General features: G+C 36.6%; 1 protein-coding gene across 2 annotated transcripts in view; it reads left to right on the forward strand.

The window, feature by feature from the left end:
• The first annotated feature begins 1,453 nt into the window (after positions 1-1,453).
• LOC131168477 (ADP-ribosylation factor 1) overlaps positions 1,454-19,248 on the forward strand; it is a 62,912-nt gene continuing 45,117 nt past the window's right edge. The window contains exons 1-3 of one of the 2 annotated variants that reach the window (XM_058127934.1): positions 1,454-1,728; positions 2,394-2,570; positions 16,708-16,778. In XM_058127934.1, the coding sequence (XP_057983917.1) occupies positions 2,423-2,570; positions 16,708-16,778 (219 nt within the window). In that variant the 5' untranslated portion in view covers positions 1,454-1,728; positions 2,394-2,422. The remainder of the gene's footprint in view (positions 1,729-2,393; positions 2,571-16,707; positions 16,779-19,248) is intronic. The other variant, XM_058127933.1, reaches the window with a different exon arrangement.

A 19,248-nucleotide genomic window follows, 5' to 3' on the forward strand; every position in this document is an offset into this window, starting at 1 on the left:
ATAATAATAATAATAATAATAATAATAATAATATATTTAAATAATATTAATAATATATTTTATTAATAAAAATTAAAATAAATTTTAATTATTATCATTTTTTTATAAATTCAATTAATTAATTATTTTTATTTTTATTTTTTTATTTTTTATTTTTTATTTTTTATTTTTATTTATTTTTATTTTTTATTTTTGAGATTCACCCCACTAATCTTGTATAGTCATTTTTTGGGATTATTATAATATGAGTTCTATCTATTAATTGTGTGGCTTGAGTCAGTATTTGTTCAGTGTAGTATCCATACAGTTTTCAGAATATCATGTTCTACAATATTTATGCATAGAAATATGTTTGACCAGATTTATATAATTACAATTTACAACATATACACAGACATATATTTTATAGTATTCATAGAATACCATGATTACAAAACCATAACACTTAGATATTACAGATCATACAGATAAGATATTATAGATATTTTAGCTTAAATAACATAGTTTATTCAGATTAGTTTTACAGTGTTATTGTTATACAAAATCATGATGAAACCGTAAGATATATATATATATATATATATATATATATATAAAATAGTATTATACAGTATCAGACCCTGATGAATCAGATCAGTTATCAAAGTACGGTACTGTAGCTATTTCAGTTTAGAGTGCAACCATACGTCTCATATAGAGTATGGAACAACCGATTGTGCCACAGGTAGTGTAGTGTACTCCCTGGCGTCTGGACCAAGTGGAGTGGGCTTTTCGTGCTACAAGTTTGTTTATGCATACAGTTAGACTAGCACTGGTAGGCCAACTAGTGTATAGTCCGCTTACGGGCCGCATAACCAGTCATGTGGGGTAAATTATGACATACAGTTTTTCAGGGAAGTTTTCATAGTTATTTATATGTATACAAATTTACAAAATAACAACAGATATACTATAATACTAGAGTATGAATAATAGAAAGTTCAGATATTACAGTTGTATTTTAAGCCACATATGTGTGAGTTATACTATATATTATTTTACATGCTATCTCGGTTTTAGTTATTTATCAGTATAATATTCATGTAAACTAAGTTGCCACACTGATAATAACATATTTCGTCTTACTGAGTGTTGTCTCATCCCAGTAATTTAACATATTTCAAGTAATTCAGTTAGACGAGTAGATCAGACTCTGAGGTAGAGGGGATAATTATACTACCCTGTTAGAAGGGTAAGTGGTTTTGGGGAGATATATTTATCAGCAGTTTATAGGGAATCTGGTAGAGGATTTTTGGATAGATATGTATGTATTAATGTTTGAGAAATTACTGAATTTTGATATTGTAACTATGAGTGTGTAACTTTATATTTTTTGCTGTATAGGAATGCTATCTTGTGAACGAGGAATTTCCTCGGTGCCCACCTAGGGTTTGAGATGTTATAATAGAAACATAGGTATAAGAGTAATTTTAATTAATTAAAAAAAATGGTATGAAATTTAGTTCATTACATTTTGTATCAAGAAATAAAGTTTCATCCTATCTATTTTAAAATAATTTTAATTTAAATAAAATTAAAATCGGAATAAACTCCAAAATATGGGTTAATGTTCTTGAAAAGATAATGATATAGTAGTTGAGTAGCATTGAAAACTTAGAGCGCAGAGGAACCCGCGTAACTCCGACAGCCGTTCTCTTCCGTGAGAGCCTTCTGCGAAGCTTTTGTTAGGTTCGTTCTTCTTCCGTTTCGCTTCGATTTAATCATTCTGTCTTGTTAACCTGTTGTAGATTTTTGTTGACTCTAAAAAGTAGATTCTCTGCCATGATGTTGAGTGGTTGCCAGAAGCTCTTTATTCTTTAGATTCTAAAAATTTCGCCATTTTCGAGTAATTTATGGTTATTTGGAGGTTTCAATTGAGTTCTTTTGTTATTTGTTGGCTTGACATAGGGGAGGGATTAGTGAACTCTATTATCGTCTATATATTTTGGATATTTGTTTTTCTAAATCATCTTTTTGACATCCATAGGCCGGATGAATCTGTTGAATTAGACGTTATATTATCTAAATTGTTTAAAACTGGATTAAAATTTACTAGAAATTAGAACTAACATGCAGGCTAAAGAGGATTATTAATCATACCTTTTTTCCTGGGATCGTGCATTTACCTCTGGATTCATTTGACTTATAGGTTTGTTTACTTCAGATGGTTTTTTATTGGATTTCGTGCATAATTACCACCGACACAAGCTAACACAAGCATTTGCAGTCGTCTGAGTTATACTCTTCGTTTTACGTTCCGTTCTGTTTAATGAATGTTTGAAGTATTTTTTGGACGATTTGAATTTTCATTTGATTTGTTTGATTTTTTGACTGACTTGTCTCTCTGTGTCCAGTGATCCCTGGTCAGCTACCAGAAATAGCAATGGGGCTGACATTCACGAAGTTGTTCAGTAGGCTTTTTGCCAAGAAAGAGATGCGTATTCTGATGGTGGGTCTTGATGCTGCGGGGAAGACCACAATCTTGTACAAGCTTAAACTGGGAGAAATTGTCACCACTATTCCTACAATTGGTGAGTCCTGTTTGCGAGATATACTTTTTTGGTTTCTTTCTATCTTTTGTTAGCTATTGTCATTGCAAGAAAGTATAATGACAGTAGGCAATCTTCATGCATGTTTGAACTGCCTAATTTTTGTTCCCACATACGACTTTTGCAGTATTAATTTTTCCTTTTACCAATTACTTTTGCAGTATTAATTTTTTCCTTTTAGCACATGGGGATGTCTTATGGTTGGTTCCATGTGTGTTTGTGTAGCTCATTATCTTAATTCTGGTGGACATCATTTTAAGTAAATAACATTTCATCATTTTTAGTTGCTAGCCTTTGTCCCTTTGCACTTTAATTTATGAGTTAGCGGACTATTTTTGGATTTCAATAGGATGGTATTTGCAGTGTTGGGTAATATATAACCATTGAGAACTAAAAGAAAGCTGCTAGTGCCTTGTGTCTGCACTTCTAATGCATTGCTTGTTTCTTGGGCTTTAAGATGCTCTATTCTCTATTATAATTGGATCTTAGAACCAATTCATTGAACCATAGGTGGTTGATTGAACCTCTTAATATCTTCTTGGTGCCACTGAATTGGTAAAACAGCATTCTCTCACTTGATGCGGTTCTTAATCATTCAGTGAATGATACATAGGTTCATAACTTAATTCAGTAATAAGCACCCTCTTTTGTTATCTTTTGAAATACCATGGGGTAACCTTTCCATCCTTATAGAAGAGAAGATACAATTTTTCCTCAATAAGTTAGGTCTTATCAAAGTGTGTGCCCTGATCCAATGGTAAGGATGCTAGATCAAACGTAAATGCCACACGTTCAACTTGGAAAACAACATCCCAAATATAGAGGTAAAATTGTTTACATCTTGTTCTTCCCAAATCTCAATATGGCATGGGATCCTTGTGCACTAAGTGTTGCATTTAGTTGAATTAGTCATAAGTTATCATCTCATGTGGCTGGATAATTTTTTAATCCAAGGTCTTCACATAAATGAGAGTGATGATGTAGTCATACATAGTTGGATTTCTATTGTTAATATATACTATCCTATGTTTTGGTTGAGGACCTTAGATAATTTTGAGTATTCTTTGGAATAGATAGTGATTGGTTGTTATATAGAGAATGCTAACCATTAAATTTCTTAACCTTTAGACACCAAGCTTTTAGGTGCCTTTGTTTCACAGATTATGATTTCGTTGGGCTGGACTGGATGGGATATTTATTCTATCCCATGTTTGGCTTGCCATCTATAAGGGATAGAATAGGGCGTAGGTGGAATTTTCTTTTTTAACCTTTTGGTTATTATGCTTTTATTTTTTTGTTGGGAGGGGTAGGTGGGTTGTTCGTGTGTACGTGGAAATTCTTTGCAATCCTCTTCAGTTCTTGAACTACATTAGTATGACATTGTTGCCACAACATAGGGATATTCCTTTGGAAGCTGAGAGAGTTGATCTAGATGGAGTGGCAAGTGGGCTAATATGACTTGTGATTTAAGTTTCTAAAAATTGCCGGATTTTTCAGGCTAAGAGGCAACATGAGGCTGGAGAATATTGTCATTGGAAAGTCATTCCTAGAAAATCAATCACAGTACGTATAATTACCATCTTTTTCTTAGAGAGCATGATTCATTTTGCTAGACTAGGGAATGGAATTGTTCTGATAACTTTTCATGATCTTGGGTGCCCTTGGATAAGAGGAAGATATCATCAATGTAGTTAGAGATTTTTGGAGAATAGGTTCAAAGATCTTCGTTATTGTCTTATGGAAGTTTTGAAGGGGTGCTTTTAAGGCCAAAAGGATGATCATCCACTCATAGTGGTGATTTGGAATGCAATGCCACTCATAATGGAATGAATCATTCTTTTGTGGGAGAGAAAACTTGTAATTAGATTGAAAGTGATTGTGAGGCTGGTGATTGATGACCATGCTTAACTTTCCACAAACTGGTTTTGATCAATTGTTCATAGAAAATGCTTCACACGCCTATGGTGAGAAGGTAATCAGATTCTCTTCTTAGAGTTGTGGGAATCCCATTTGGCTTGCCTTTGTCAGATTGACTTCTTTATCTTTCTTAAAAGTTCAGAAAATTCTTCTGGGAAAGAATTCTGAAGGCACTACAAATAGATAGATGCATCACAGGGGACAGTTCAGCTAAAAACTGTACGAAGAAGAAAAAAGAGAGTTTTTGTTTTTGTTTTTTTGTTTTTTTTTTTTGACAAAAAAAGAAGAGGTTTCATTAAAGAAGAAAGAAAGTACAATAAGGAGAATAAGACTTCCTCCTATGAGAAAAAGAAAAAAAAGAATTGACAATCAAAATAATACCTGCTTACAAAAAATACATAGACACCTCTTTAAAACATCCAGCTGAAAAAGACTATAGAGAAGCCCAATAATGAATCCTTCCCCATGACATGGACCCCATAAAATACACGCGTCCCGCTCCTACAAATTTCTTGCAAAATTGTGAAATATCCACATCTCCACTAAGTGGACTTGTCTCTGTCCTTCCCAAAATCTGTAAATGAAAGTCAACAAATCCTCCACCTTCCTTGTGCAAGCCCAGTTCTCTCCAAATATACCAAACATTTACTCCATATCCTCCAAGATAAAGTGCAATGCAATAAAATATGAGATGCATATTCTAAGCTATCAAAACATAATGTACATACATATGGAGATAATATGTTCAAAGACCTCCTACTCTGCAGCATATTGTTTATGTTAACCCTATTAAGAATAGCCAACCAAATGAAAGCCTTTATCTTAGAGGTGACTTTAGTTTTCGAAATACTGCAGTGAAGAGGGAAGAACACAATCATTCCAGTCAATTGCTTGAAGAAAGATTTAGGAGAATAGACCCCGGAAGAATCTATACCCATAACCAATTGGCCTTCCCATTTGACAGACGACATTTCGCCAACAACGCCAACAAAGAAGAGAGTTCCTCCACCTCCCTATCCTTTAGAGTCCTACCAAAATGGAAATCCTATTAAGTGTTAACCCCATTTAAGACAAGAAAAGAAGCAATGACTTCATCTTGCACCAAGGAGAGATGATGGGGTTGAGGAAAAGAGATGCAAAGTGCAGAACTACCCACTAAGCATCTTCCTAAAAACAAATCTAAGACCCATTTACCAGCGACCCAGATGGTCTCTAAAAGAGAGACTAGGTTCTCAATCAAGACTCCTTTTCTTAGCGAATAACTCTCAAATTTAGAAACAATATGCCCCATCATTTTTTTTTTTTTTTGTTGATAACAAAATAAGATATCATTAATAGAAAGAGAATTTATAAGATTAGAATGAGAAATCTCTCTCGAAAAACTGACACTCCAAGACTAAACAAAAAGCATAAAAAAATGCCCAAGAAAAAAATACCTTTATAATTATGGCAAATTTATCCCTATAACTACTCATAATTATCCCAAAATACCCCTATAACTATCTATAGCTATCCCAAAATGCAGATATACTATTTAATTTTTTTGTTATTTTATTTAATTTTTAATTTTTTTTTTAAATAAAGAGCCTGGAGCATGCACACAGTGCGTGCCCATGACAAGTATTACTTTATGCTAGAGGGACGATTTTTCTAACGGAAAGTGCCATAGCCATTTAGCTAGAAGAGCGGTGTTTTTAGATGTCAACTTGCCAAGACCCAAACCCCCCACCTTTTTAGATCTACAAACCTCATTCCAACTCACTAAATGGTCCCTATGACACCCCCTGCCAGACCACTAAAACTCTTTCATGATCCTCTAGCAATATCCATCGGAATCTTAAAGATAAGTCAGGAAATATAATGGGATGCTAGCAAGACAAGCTTGAATCAAAGTAATTCCACCCTCAAGAGAGAAGAGGACTCCCTTCCAACCATCTAATCACTTTGTCACCCTTTCCACTTCTGGGTTCCAAAATTCTGCAGCTCTTGGATTACCCCCCCAAAGGGACACCTAAGTATGTCAAAGGCCAATCCAAATTTCAACCTGCTTCCTTAGGCCGCTCCCTAACTGGCACATTCGTAGCCGCTAAACCACTTTTCCCCATACTGATTTTGAGCAGACACCCTCTTGAAAATATGAAGAACACCCAAAATACTCCTAAAAGAAAGACTGTGATCGTCTACAAAGAAGATACTATATCAGCGAACTGGTGGTGCGAAAACACCACACCCTCTCTCCCCACTTCTAGACCTTGAACCAAACCCCTATCTATCCATGAACTTACTTTAAACATCTACTACAAGGACAAACAAAAAAGGGGAAAAAGGGTCTCCTTGTCTAATAACCATCGAAGCATCAAACCAAAATTTAGGCTCACCATTCACAATTATCGAAAACCGCACATTAGATAAACAACCCCATGATCCAACAATGCCAACGCATGCCAAAACCCTTTCTCGTAAAAACTTGTGCAAGAAACTCCATCTCACTCTATCGTAGGTTTTCTCGAAATCTATTTTAAATTTGAACCCCCTCTTCTTATTCCTACAAATATCCTCCACCACCTCATTGGCAACTAAAATAGCACCCACTATTTGCCTCCCCCCACAAATAAACGTGCTTTTAGTGCTAGAGATGGTATCATCAAGCATCGCCCTCAACCTATTAGCTAAGACTTTAGTAATAATCTTATACACACTAGATACAAGACTAATAGGTCTTAAGTCCTCCACTTTAATAGAGTTAGATTTCTTTGGAACCAAGGCTACAAAGGAGGAATTAATACTCTTACCTTTGGACTCTAATTATAGTTACATAAAAGAAGATGAATCTTGGTCATCCTTTGACTCCAACATTGACTTTGTGCAGATGTTAATAACAGAATGATTCGAATTGTCCTCTCTTTTGAGAAGGTCTTTTATTATATAGGCAAGACTGTCAGTTATACAAGGAAACTTAAATCTGTACATGTTAATTATACAGAGTAATCTTAGGAAGCTATATATGGTAAGCCAACTAATTTACATTGTGTGATTCTAGGAAGTTATACATGGTAAGCTAATTCTCTTCCCCTTTTTATGGAATTATATACAACGTAGATTAATAGCTGTTAACAAGGCATAATTTATGGCCTTCTATTGACATCCCCCCTCAAATTGATGCGGGTTATCCATAAGGATCAATTTGTTTGTAAGAAAATTATGCCGTTGCTGTGTGAGAGCCTTGGTGGAAATATTTTGCCACTTGAAGATTGCTAGACACATGAGGAAGAGAGATAGTTTGAGCTTCAAATGCCTCACGGATGAAGTGGCAATCAACCTCGATATGTTTAGTGCGTTCATGGAAGATGGGATTGGCTAAAATTTGAATGACACTAGTGTTATCCGCATGAAGAGAAGCAGAACCACCTGGAGAGAAGCCAAGTTCAGCCAATAGCCCTCGGAGCCAATGTATCTCAGCGCAAGCTTGGGACGTGGCCCTATATTCGGACTTAGTAGAGGACTCAGAAACACGGTTCTGTTTCTTGCTTTTCCAAGAAATAAGAGTTGGACCAAGAAACATACACCAACCCGTAGTAGAATGTCGAGTGTCACTGAACTCGGCATAATCAGCATCACTATATGCTACAAGATCAAGTGAAGTACCAAAAGGATAGAAAAGCCCCCGCAGAGCTGTGCCATGGACATAGCGAATGATTTGTTGAACTGCAGCCATATGAAGGTGCCAAGGAGAGGCCGTGAACTGACTAACCTGTTGGACTGCATAAGAAATATCAGGTCTAGTAATTGTAAGATAGACTAAGCTGCCAACCGGCATACGATACGTTACAAGGTTTGATAACAAGTCACCCTCTTCTTTGTGCAGCTAGAGATTAAGATCCATGGGAGTATCAAGAGGGGCAGAGTCCTGGAGACCAGTAGCAGTCACCAAATCCTGGGCATACTTGTGCTGTGAGAGAAAAATACCAAGTGAACCAGCAGTAATTTCTAGACCAAGAAAATACGTAAGAGATCCCTGATCCTTCATGTGAAAAGAGTCCTGTAAATACTGCTTTAATTGGGAGATCAGAACCAAATAAGTACCCGTGATGATTATGTTGTCAACATACACCAAGAGAATGACAACAGCAATCTCAGTTTTGCGAAGAAACAAAGTTGCATCATACTTGCTTTTGAGAAAAGCAAACTTGAGTAGGGTAGGAGTAATTTTCCCATACCATGCACAAGGGGCCTGTTTGAGACCATACAAGGAGTGACGCAACTTGCACATTGCTGAAGTAGGGGTGGAAAGTAAACCTGCAGGAGGACGCAAATAAGCATCTTCCTTGAGATCCCCGTGAAGAAAGGTGTTCTTCACATTCATTTGGTGCGAACCCCAATTTTGAGAATCGGAAATTGCCAAAATTGTGTGGATGGTGGTCATTTTGGTCATTGGAGCAAAAGTTTCCTCATAATTTACTCCATATTCTTGATTGTTTCCAAGAGCTACTAAGCGGGCTTTATACCTGTCCAAACTACCATCATAATAAACCTTAATAGAATAGACCCACTTACATACAAGTGGAGTCACACCTGCATCCACCACTTCCCAAGTCTTATTAGTCTCAAGAGCGCATGGTTCCTCCTGCATGGCTTGCTGCCAGCATTTCTCTTTGACTACCTGTGAGTAACCAGTAGGAATGGCAATAGAAGATAGAGTGGCAGACAGTGCAGAAGTAGTAGTACCTGCCATATGTGACGGGAATCCATAACGGTCAGGAGGACTAGATACTCTAATGGAGCGGCGCAAAGGAGCAGATGGCAAGACAGGAACAGAAGGCGGCAGCACTGGAGGTCTCCGCTGGTGTACCATGCTTGGTTAGAACCTTTCAACATGAGTACTAGGAGCACTAAAAGTGTCATCAAAAGAAGGCAAAAAAGCAACGGAAGACTCGAGTGAGGAAGACATAGGAAAGAACCATTGATTTTCAAAAAAAGAGGATTTTCCTTGAAACATGAACCTGATTAGAGTTTGGATCATAGCATAAATAACCCTTGTGTGACACTATATCCCAAGAAGGCACAACGGATGGATTGGGCAGAAAGCTTGTTTCTGTCTGGTGGAGGAAGATGCATAAAGCATACACACCCAAAAATGTAAAGATTTGTATAGGTAGGATTGTGATGATAAAGCCTAAAATATGGAGACTCGAAATCCAAAACTTGCGAAGGAAGTCTATTTTAAGAAAGGTTGCTGTGGTAAGTGCTTCTCCCCAAAACGTAGGAGGAACTGAAGACTCAATGAGCATGGTCCGGACAACATCTAAAAGATGATGATTCTTTCGTTCGGCTACTCCATTTTGTTGTGGAGTATATGGACAAGAATGTTTCGTTCAGCAGAAGTTGCAGCAGTAGCAGCCGGCATAGCTGGCTGTAAGTCACTAGTGACAACAGCATGATAGACCTTGTTGGAGCATGAAGGACGAATAGTACAGTCCTTAATAATGTGCCCTGGCTGCTTGCAGTAATTACAAAATTTCCGAGGACAGTTGGGGGCAATATGACCATATTTCTTGCAACTATAGTACTGTGTGGTGCTCATGTCACGACCCTTCCCCTTGCCATGAGCAGCATAGGCAACTGAGATAGTATTAGAAGCAACACGAGACTACTCCTTAATATTCTGAGTATTGGGGCATTGTTCCTCATGCAAGAGTTCTCCAAAACAGGCCTACAAAGTCGGAACAGGATCTCTATTTACTAGAGAGGCACGAATAGATTCAAAGTGAGGTCTCAATTTCATTAGAAATTGGTCTCTTTGGCTGGTTTTGTGTATGTGTTGTACTGTTGCCAATCCTGCCTCCAATCCTTCTGCAGAGACCGTGGCTGTAACAAGGTTGGAATTATCATTCCACAAAATCAGAAAACCAGAGTAGTAGTCTTGAACTGATAGATCCCCTTGAGTATAGTTAGCAATGGCCAACTCAAGCTGGAAGCGCCTAGCATTGTTGTCTTGGTTGTAGAATTGCTTGAGATAATTGCAGACCTATGATGACGCAGAGAAAGAATCAGATGTGGCTCAATAGAACCAACAATCCGGGACATGATTTGATTGTCTTTGGCATCCCAAGCTGCCTTGTCGTCCATAGACCTTTCCGCAGTAGATCCCCCTTTGCTGCTGCCATCTATATGCCCCTGCAGCTCTTTACCCTTGTGAAAGGTCTCCAATTGAAACTCCCAAGCAGCATAATATTTGCCGGTGAATCTGACAAACATTATCTGACTTCTTCATAAATACTGAGGCTATGACTGAGAAAACTAGGACTGAGATTTCTTAGAGAATGACTTTGATACCATAACTGAATGGTTCGAATTGTCCTCTCTTTTGAGAAGGTCTTTCATTATATAGGCAAGACAGCCAGTTATACAAGGAAACTTAAATTTGTACATGTTAATTACACAAAGTGATCTTAGGAAGGTATATATGGTAATCTAGCTAATTTACATTGAGTGATTTTAGGAAGCTATACATGGTAAGCTAAATCTCCTCTCCTATTTATGAAAGTATATACAACCTAGATTAATAGTTATTAACAAGGCATAATTTATGGCCTTCTATTGACAGTTAATTTTCATTCTCACAGCCTCAGTGATTTAACTCCGCCTGTGATGCACTTAAATGTCCTAATTTTTTCACACACAGCCGGTCCCAAGCCCAGGTTAAGCAGGAGGGTTGCGTTAGGTAGTTGGCAGCCAGCGTAAAATTTGTCAGATCACTATGATATGAATCCTTACCGAATATTTGCTGGGGCGTCCCCTACGAGCGACGTGTTGCACTTGAACCACCCGGGTGTAGTGAAAAGTGGGTGAGGGTGGGCTAGGTCGTCGCCCCGAAGCGACGCGCCGTGTCAGCGCCCGGGTACGGTGTCAAATATGCGAGGGTTTTTGCATCATTTTGGACGTGGGCAGGTAAAGACGTTAGTTCATGAAACTAGGATTAGATTAGCAACTTGGAATATAGGGACACTTACGGGTAAAAGCATGGAAATTGTGGATACAATGATTAGAAGAAGAATTAATATAATTTGCCTTAAAGAAACTAAGTGGGTGGGGGAGAAAGCTAGAGAAATCGATAAATCAGGTTTTAAACTTTGGTACACTGGAAAAGAAAAACATAAGAATGGAGTAGGCATTATTATAGACAAAAACTTAAAAGATAGCGTTGAAGATGTAATTAGATTAAGGGATAGAATTATAAAAATCAAAATGATATTAGGACAAGAGATAATAAATATCATTAGTGCTTATGCTCCTCAAGTTGGCTTAGCAGAAAATCTTAAGAGACAATTTTGGGAAGATATAGATAGTATTATACAAGGCATATCAGGGACTGAGAAAATATTTATAGGAGGAGATTTAAATGGACACGTTGGAAGAGATAATAAAAATTATGAAAGGATACATAGAGGATATGGATATGGAGACAAAAATGAGTCTGGGGAGATGATCTTAGACTTTGCTATGTCATATGATTTTAGTATAATGAATACTTGCTTTAAGAAGAGAGAAGAACACTTAATAACCTTTAAAAGTGGACAAAATAGAAGTCAAATAGATTTTTTTTTAACTAGGAGGGTAGATCGTGTATCATGCAAGGATTGTAAAGTTATTCCAGGTGAAAGTCTAACCACACAACATAGAGTCTTAGTGTTAGATATATGCATTAAAAAATGGAAGAAAAAGGATAAAATAAACCAGTGTAGGAGAACTAGATGGTGGAACCTAAAAGGAGAAAATATAATAAAATTTAAAGATAAAATGATCAAAGATGGGGATTGGACCTTAGAGGATGGGATAGATTCAAATACTCTTTGGAATAGATTAGCTAACTCTATTAAAAAGATAGCAAAAGAGATTTTAGGCGAATCAAGGGAAAGATTCTCAAATAGCAAAGAAAGTTGGTGGTGGGATAAAGATGTACAAAAAATCATAAAGACAAAAAGAATTTGGTATAAAACGTGGCAAAAATGTAGAAACAACGATAACTTTGAAAAATATGAGGAGGCAAGAAAAGATGCAAAAAGGGCCGTTAGTGAAGCTAAATATAGATCATTTAATAGTTTGTATGATAGATTAGGTACAAAAGAAGGGGAAAGAGATATATTTAAACTTGCTAAAGCTAGAGAAAGGAAGAACAAGGACTTAGGAAATGTAAAATGTATAAAAAGTGAGGATGATATTGTCTTGGTTAAGGACGAAGATATTAAAGAAAGATGGCGAAGTTACTTTAGTAAGTTGTTTAATGAAAACCAAATAGAAGGCTTAAATTTAGAATTGTCAAATGAGGAAAAGACTAAAAATATAAGATTTATTCAAAAAATTAGAGTTAACGAAGTTAAGTTTGCATTAAAAAGATGAAAAATGGGAAAGCTATGGGACCAGATAATATCCCAATTGAAGTTTGGAAATGCTTGGGTGATAACGGAAATATATGGTTAACTAATTTATTTAATACAATTGTAAAAACTAAGAAAATGCCAGATGAATGGAGGAAAAGCACTTTAAAACCTATATACAAAAATAAAGGAGATATTCAGAATTGTAATAACTATCGTGGAATTAAACTTATGAGTCATACGATGAAACTATGGGAAAGAGTAGTTGAACAAAGATTAAGGTTAGAAACGAAGATCTCAGAAAATCAATTTGGTTTTATGCCTGGGAGATCTACCACAGAAGCTATTTATCTTTTAAGAAGATTAATGGAAAAGTTTAGGGAAAAGAAGAGGGACTTGCATATGATATTTATTGACCTTGAGAAAGCATACGATAGGATACCTAGGGAAGTTTTATGGTGGGTTTTAGAAAAAAAGGGTGTATGTTGTAGGTATACTGATGTCATTAAGGATATGTACGATGAAGTAATGACTAGTGTAAAGACTATAGATGGAGAAACTAGAGAATTTCCAATTACCATAGGTGTACATCAAGGATCTGCTTTGAGTCCTTATCTTTTTGCTTTAGTGATGGACCAATTGACTAAGAGTATTCAAAAGGAGGTTCCATGGTGTATGTTGTTTGCAGATGATATTGTATTAATTGACGAAACTAGGGATGGAGTAGAGGCTGAGTTAGAATTATGGAGAGAAGCTTTGGAATCTAGAGGCTTTAAGATAAGTAGAAATGAAACAGAATATATGAAATGTAATTTTAGTAATGATAGGAGGAATATTGGAGACAAAGTTAAACTTGATGATGAAGAAATAAATAGTACTTGTAGATTTCGATACCTTGGATCTATTATGCAAGCTGAAGGAGAAATTGAAGATGATGTAATGCATAGAGTTAAAGCAGGTTGGGTAAAATGGAGAAGTTCTTCAAGTGTTCTATGTGATCGTAGAATACCCTTAAAATTGAAAGGGAAGTTTTATAGGACATCTATAAGACCAGCTATGTTATATGGATCAGAATGTTGGGCGACGAAGAAACATAATATCCAAAAAGTAAAAGTTGCCGAGATGAGGATGCTTAGATGGATGAGTGGTATAACATTAAAAGATAAAGTAAGGAATGAACATATTTGTGGTAAGGTAGGTGTAGCTCCTATAGAAGATAAGATAAGGGAAGGACGACTCAGATGGTATGGACACTTGCAACGTAGGCCTTATAGTGCACCTGTGAGGAAGAGTGACTTAGTTACTGTGAGGAGCAGTAGAAGGGGTAGGGGTAGACCTAAAATAACTTGGGAGGAGATAGTAAGTAAGGATTTAATGTCTTTGAATCTATCAAAAGAAATGGTCCATGATCATATAAATTGGCGGAAAAGGATTCATTTAGCCGACCCCACTTAGTGGGACTAAGGCTTGGTTTTGTTGTTGTTGTACAGCCTCAGTGATTTGGTTACCTTATTCCTATAGTTATAGAGTAGCCAATCGCGAAAAATTTGTTATTGACATGACAAGCAAGCCCATTTGCATAAAATTATTTCCTAAGTTAACCATTGGACACCAAGTCTTGGTTCCAACCTTGAGGAAAACGCCCGTTATTGGTTTTAGTCTACTCCATAGACTCCCAAAACTTTGGTGGTCAAAGAAGGTCTAAATTAGAAGCAGTGATTTCTGTGCTAGTTCCAAGATCCTTTTGTTTTTTGTCACAACTTGAGCCCATCATGCGCAAATCTTCAAATCCCTGTGTGAGAGCGTCATTTTGAGTTTGAGCCCAAGTGTCATAATCCAATTTGGTTAAATCCAAATTTCTTTGTTTATTTGCCACTAGCTAGATCTAGCTCATGTGTGGAAGCTAAGAAGCCTCTCCTGTGTATGCCCTATCCCATGCATGATAGTTAAGAGTGCTTTGCCAAGCCTATCTCATGAAACAATCAGACCCATCAACCAATATAAGCCATTTTGATAATTTTATGAATGTGATCTGTTTGATATATATAAGTTAACAGTCTCCCCCCCTTCATCCTTTTTTTGGGTCATTTCTTTGGTTTGGTAGTTGTTTGGCTACATTATTTTTTACGTGGTTGTAGTTGTAGACTTCTTTTTGATCTTTATCTAGAATTTAAAATGTTTTCTGCGGATGTCTTGTGTAAGTAGGTGTCCCATGCTAAAGATCTAGGGGTTATTAGCAGTCTTTCTATAGGCAGTGAGGATGTCGAGGTGTCTCATCTTTAGTTCGTGGATGATATCATTTTTTTCCTTGTGAATGATGTTGTGAAATTTCGTAAGATTATTGTGTTTCTTAGAATTTTTGAGAAAATTTCAGACTTAAAAATCAATTTGTCTTAGAGTGGTTTAGTGCGAATCAATCTATGTAGTAGTGATTTAGAGAATTTTAGATCTTTAGCAGGTTGTGAATCCCTTTTTTGGCTGTTATCATATCTTTATCTTCCTCTAGGGGGTAATCCTCTATTTGATGCTTCTTGGGATCCTGTAATTGTGAGAGTGGGCAATTAATTGGAGGGTTGGAAGAAGGCTTGTCTTTCGTTAGGGGGTAGAGTCATGCTTATTAGCATTCCCATTTATTTTTCTATCCCTTTTCAAATTATCTTCTAGGGTGGCTCGGAAGTTGGAAAAAATTAAGAGAGATTTTTGTGGTTTGGTACCGGGGAGAATAAGAGGGATCACCTGGTTAGTTGGGAAGCTGTTAGGAGGCGTAAAGTATGAAGGGGGTCTAGGACTTGGTAATGTGGTTTCTAAAAACATATCTTTAATTGAGAAATGGTTATGGAGTTCCCTTTAGAACCTAAATATCTAATTCCCTTTAGAACCTTTCCTTTTAAACAAAGTTGTTTGGAAGCAAAGGTTTCATTTAAAGTTCGGGCTTTAATTTGGACTCATACTCAATAAGATCAATATGAATGATGTGTTACAGATCAGGAGGCCCTACAAAGCAATTAGTCCAGATATTTGTGTGCTGTGCAGTGGGTCAAATGGGAATTCTAGCAATTTATTTCTTTATTGTAAAGTGGCAAGACACATGTGGAACAATCTGTTTTCTTTTTTATTTTTTTATTTGGAGAGGACGGGGTGGCTCTAGAATCTATTTTTGGCTTTTTGAAGGTAAAGTTTTGGGGTTTTAGGAAGAATAAAACAGGAAGGAATTTTTGGGTCTCTGCAGTTTTTATAGTGCTGTGTGCAATGGATTGAAAGGAATGCTAGAATTTTCAGAGATAAGAAGATCCCGCCTCTTCACTTGGGAGAAAGTTATTTTTTATGCCTTTTTTGGGCACATTCTTTTCGATTTTTTGAGGGTCTATCACTGTCTGATGTCCAAAGCAATTGGAAGACAACTTTAATAGTGTAATTGTGTTTTTTTGTCTGTTAGTTTTCTGTTCTACCAAGAGGATTTCTTATCCTCCATTCATTGTAAATATTCTTTTCATTAATAGATTCGTTTTGTTATCAAAAAGAATTTGAAATGTTTTCTTTATTGAAATTTTTTTAGTATATTAAGTATTTTTTATGGGGGGATGATTACAAGGGTCTTTAAATAAGTTGAATTGTGACTAAAGACGAGATTGTTAGTAGAAGAGAGCCCATTTAAAAAAACCTTGAAAGTTCTGGTTAGATTATTGAAAATTTAAGGCATGATTCCCCCCTGTTTTCTCTCTCTCTCTCTGTGTTCTAATGTTGTTGCCATTCTAACATTTTATCGACTTGTCTAATAGTCTACAAATATGGATCATTTTAATCATGCAAGGAGCTGCTGTTTACAGGGTTCAATGTGGAGACAGTGGAATATAAAAACATTAGCTTTACTGTGTGGGACGTTGGTGGTCAAGATAAGGTATGTGTTTGAGTGTTTATCTTTTTATTTATTGATAGATCTTTTGTTTTCATCTTTTTTTATAATATTTATAGTGCATTGTGTTAAAAATTTTAGAATTAATTTTATGTATAGTCCTCTTATACATGTAGTCCTTGTCTTAGGAGTTAATTATTGGAGTTGTTTGCTCACGTTGGGGTTTGTTATCCTTTTCTAGTATTGGGGCTTGATTTTAATTTCATTAGGCTTTCTCATAACAAGTGTGGATCTTGGATTACTCATGGTTCGAGGCTTTTTCATGGTTTTATTAGGGATTTTTTGGAGATATGAGATTGAATAATGCTAGTTGAACTTGTTCTTGGCTAATTGGTATGTTTTTGTCTACAAATCATGGGAGGATGAGGATGGTTTATGAAGCAGGGCCCTTCCTCTGTTAGGTGTGGGTGAACACGTGGCTGTGTCATCTTGATTTTGTTAATTTGGTTAGGGACCTGGATTGATTGTGTTGTGGGGATGAGGAATGGGTTTTTTTTTCTTAGGAAGATAATTGGATGAGGGAGGTGCCTTTGATTATTGGCTACCCTCGTTTTTTTTATTTTTATTTTTTATTTTTTGTTTATCTAATCTTCACGAGTATTCTGTTGTTGCCTTCCTTATTTTACAGGAGGATGGTCATTCCTGGGACTTTCATTTTGGGAAGAATCTCAATGAGAGGGAAACTAATGAGCCTGCTTCTTTAACTATTGTGCTTAATTCTTTTTGTGTCCAGTTGGGTGTTGATAAAATTGTTTGTTGCCTTGTGGGGATTACTTGAGGGAATCTTTCTTTTCTCATTTGGTCCACGACCCTAATATTAGCCTGTTTGCCCTTTATTCTCTAATCTGGAAAGCTAAAGTTTCTTCAAAGATCAAGGTCTTTTCTTGGACTGCTGTCCTTGAGAAAAATGATACTAATGATTTACTTTAGAAGCGAAGACTTGACGAGGCTGATGTTTGTGTCCTCTATTTTAGGAATAGGGAAAGTTGCTCTGACTTGTTTTTACATTGTTTCCTCTCTCTCTCTCTCTCTCTCTCTAAGTGGGGAAGAAAAAAAAAGAATTTTCATTAAAAGGGCACCAAGGGGGTGTGATGTGGGACAAGAAGGAAGACCTTGGGAAGATCCAAGTCGGAGAATACTTAAGAAGAATTGGATTGATAATTGCTGGGTTAACTTAGTAGTTTATTATGTGTGTTTAGTATTAATTAGTACAGGATTATGTACATTGGGGGTTGTTTGTAATATTTGTGTAAAGTAGGGGTATATTTGTAATGTAATGTAGTTTTAGGGGTTTATATGAATAATTTCATGTAAAGAGGCTTTCTTATAAATAGTGTGTGAAAGCCATGTGAATTAAAGTTGAATGTGAATTCCCCCTTGGTATCTCCTCTCTCCTCCCTTCCCTTTCCTTCCTCTCTTCTATTTCCTCTAAATTCTCCCATGGCCGCAAAACCTTGATGCTACACCTGCATCATTTGGTACCAGAGCCCAACCACGATCTCTTTCTTCCATTTCAATTCCCCAATCTTTTCCTTTCAATGTTCTTCTTCTTCTTCTTCTTCTTCTTCTACCCACACCCCCTTGAAATCCTTCCCCTAAAAAACGAAGAGCAGTTCTGCAGTTTCTGAACTTTTTTAGAAATTCTCATTTTTCGAAACCCTGATTTCCAGCCTACATTCTGCAACACCACCCACACCACCAAAAGCAGAAACCCTTGAAACCCTTCCCCTTAAAAGTTCATCACCAACTGAGCAGCCTTGAAGCCCCACGCGCCACCTGAAAGTCTCCAGCTGCTGGCCCCTTCAAAATCCACCCTTGCCAGAGTTTTTTTGACACACCAGCCCCACCATTTGACTCAACACCCTTCGATCTGACACTCCTTGATATATCATTGCCGGAAATTCACCGGCAGCAACTCACGCACTGGCGACTGCGAGTGGGATTCTGCCAGACTCCCCTCCTGCTGCCAGGATCGCGTGAATTGGTTCCCAGCTGCGAGAAATTGGTGTTTTCTCCACAATATTTTGATATGCAGCATGGTATTTTGATCACTGACAATATTGCAATCAAGCACGATAAATTTGGCACAAAACCCTAGAAATTGTCGCTGCCAGCATCAAAATTCAGGTGTTGCTGCTGTAATTTGTGAGTTTTCTTTGTGAATTCGTTTCATTTCATTAGGACAACCAATATCAAGGTGAATTGAAGATAGTTTTTGAGAAATCGGGAGTAAGGCTTGTGGGAAATTGTGTTAAAAGGTTGTTGGTGGTATAAAGCTGTAGCATACACACACACACACACACACACACACACACACACACACACATATATATATATATATATATGCATAAATTCAAGAACATGGTAACAAATTGTAGGATAAGCGAATGTCATTTATCATACCTTGGGCACAATTTTAAGCTCTTCAACACCTTTCTCAAATGCGAGAATAGGT

The sequence above is a fragment of the Malania oleifera genome, chromosome 11 (genome assembly GCF_029873635.1).
Source record: "Malania oleifera isolate guangnan ecotype guangnan chromosome 11, ASM2987363v1, whole genome shotgun sequence".
Taxonomy (NCBI): domain Eukaryota; kingdom Viridiplantae; phylum Streptophyta; class Magnoliopsida; order Santalales; family Ximeniaceae; genus Malania; species Malania oleifera.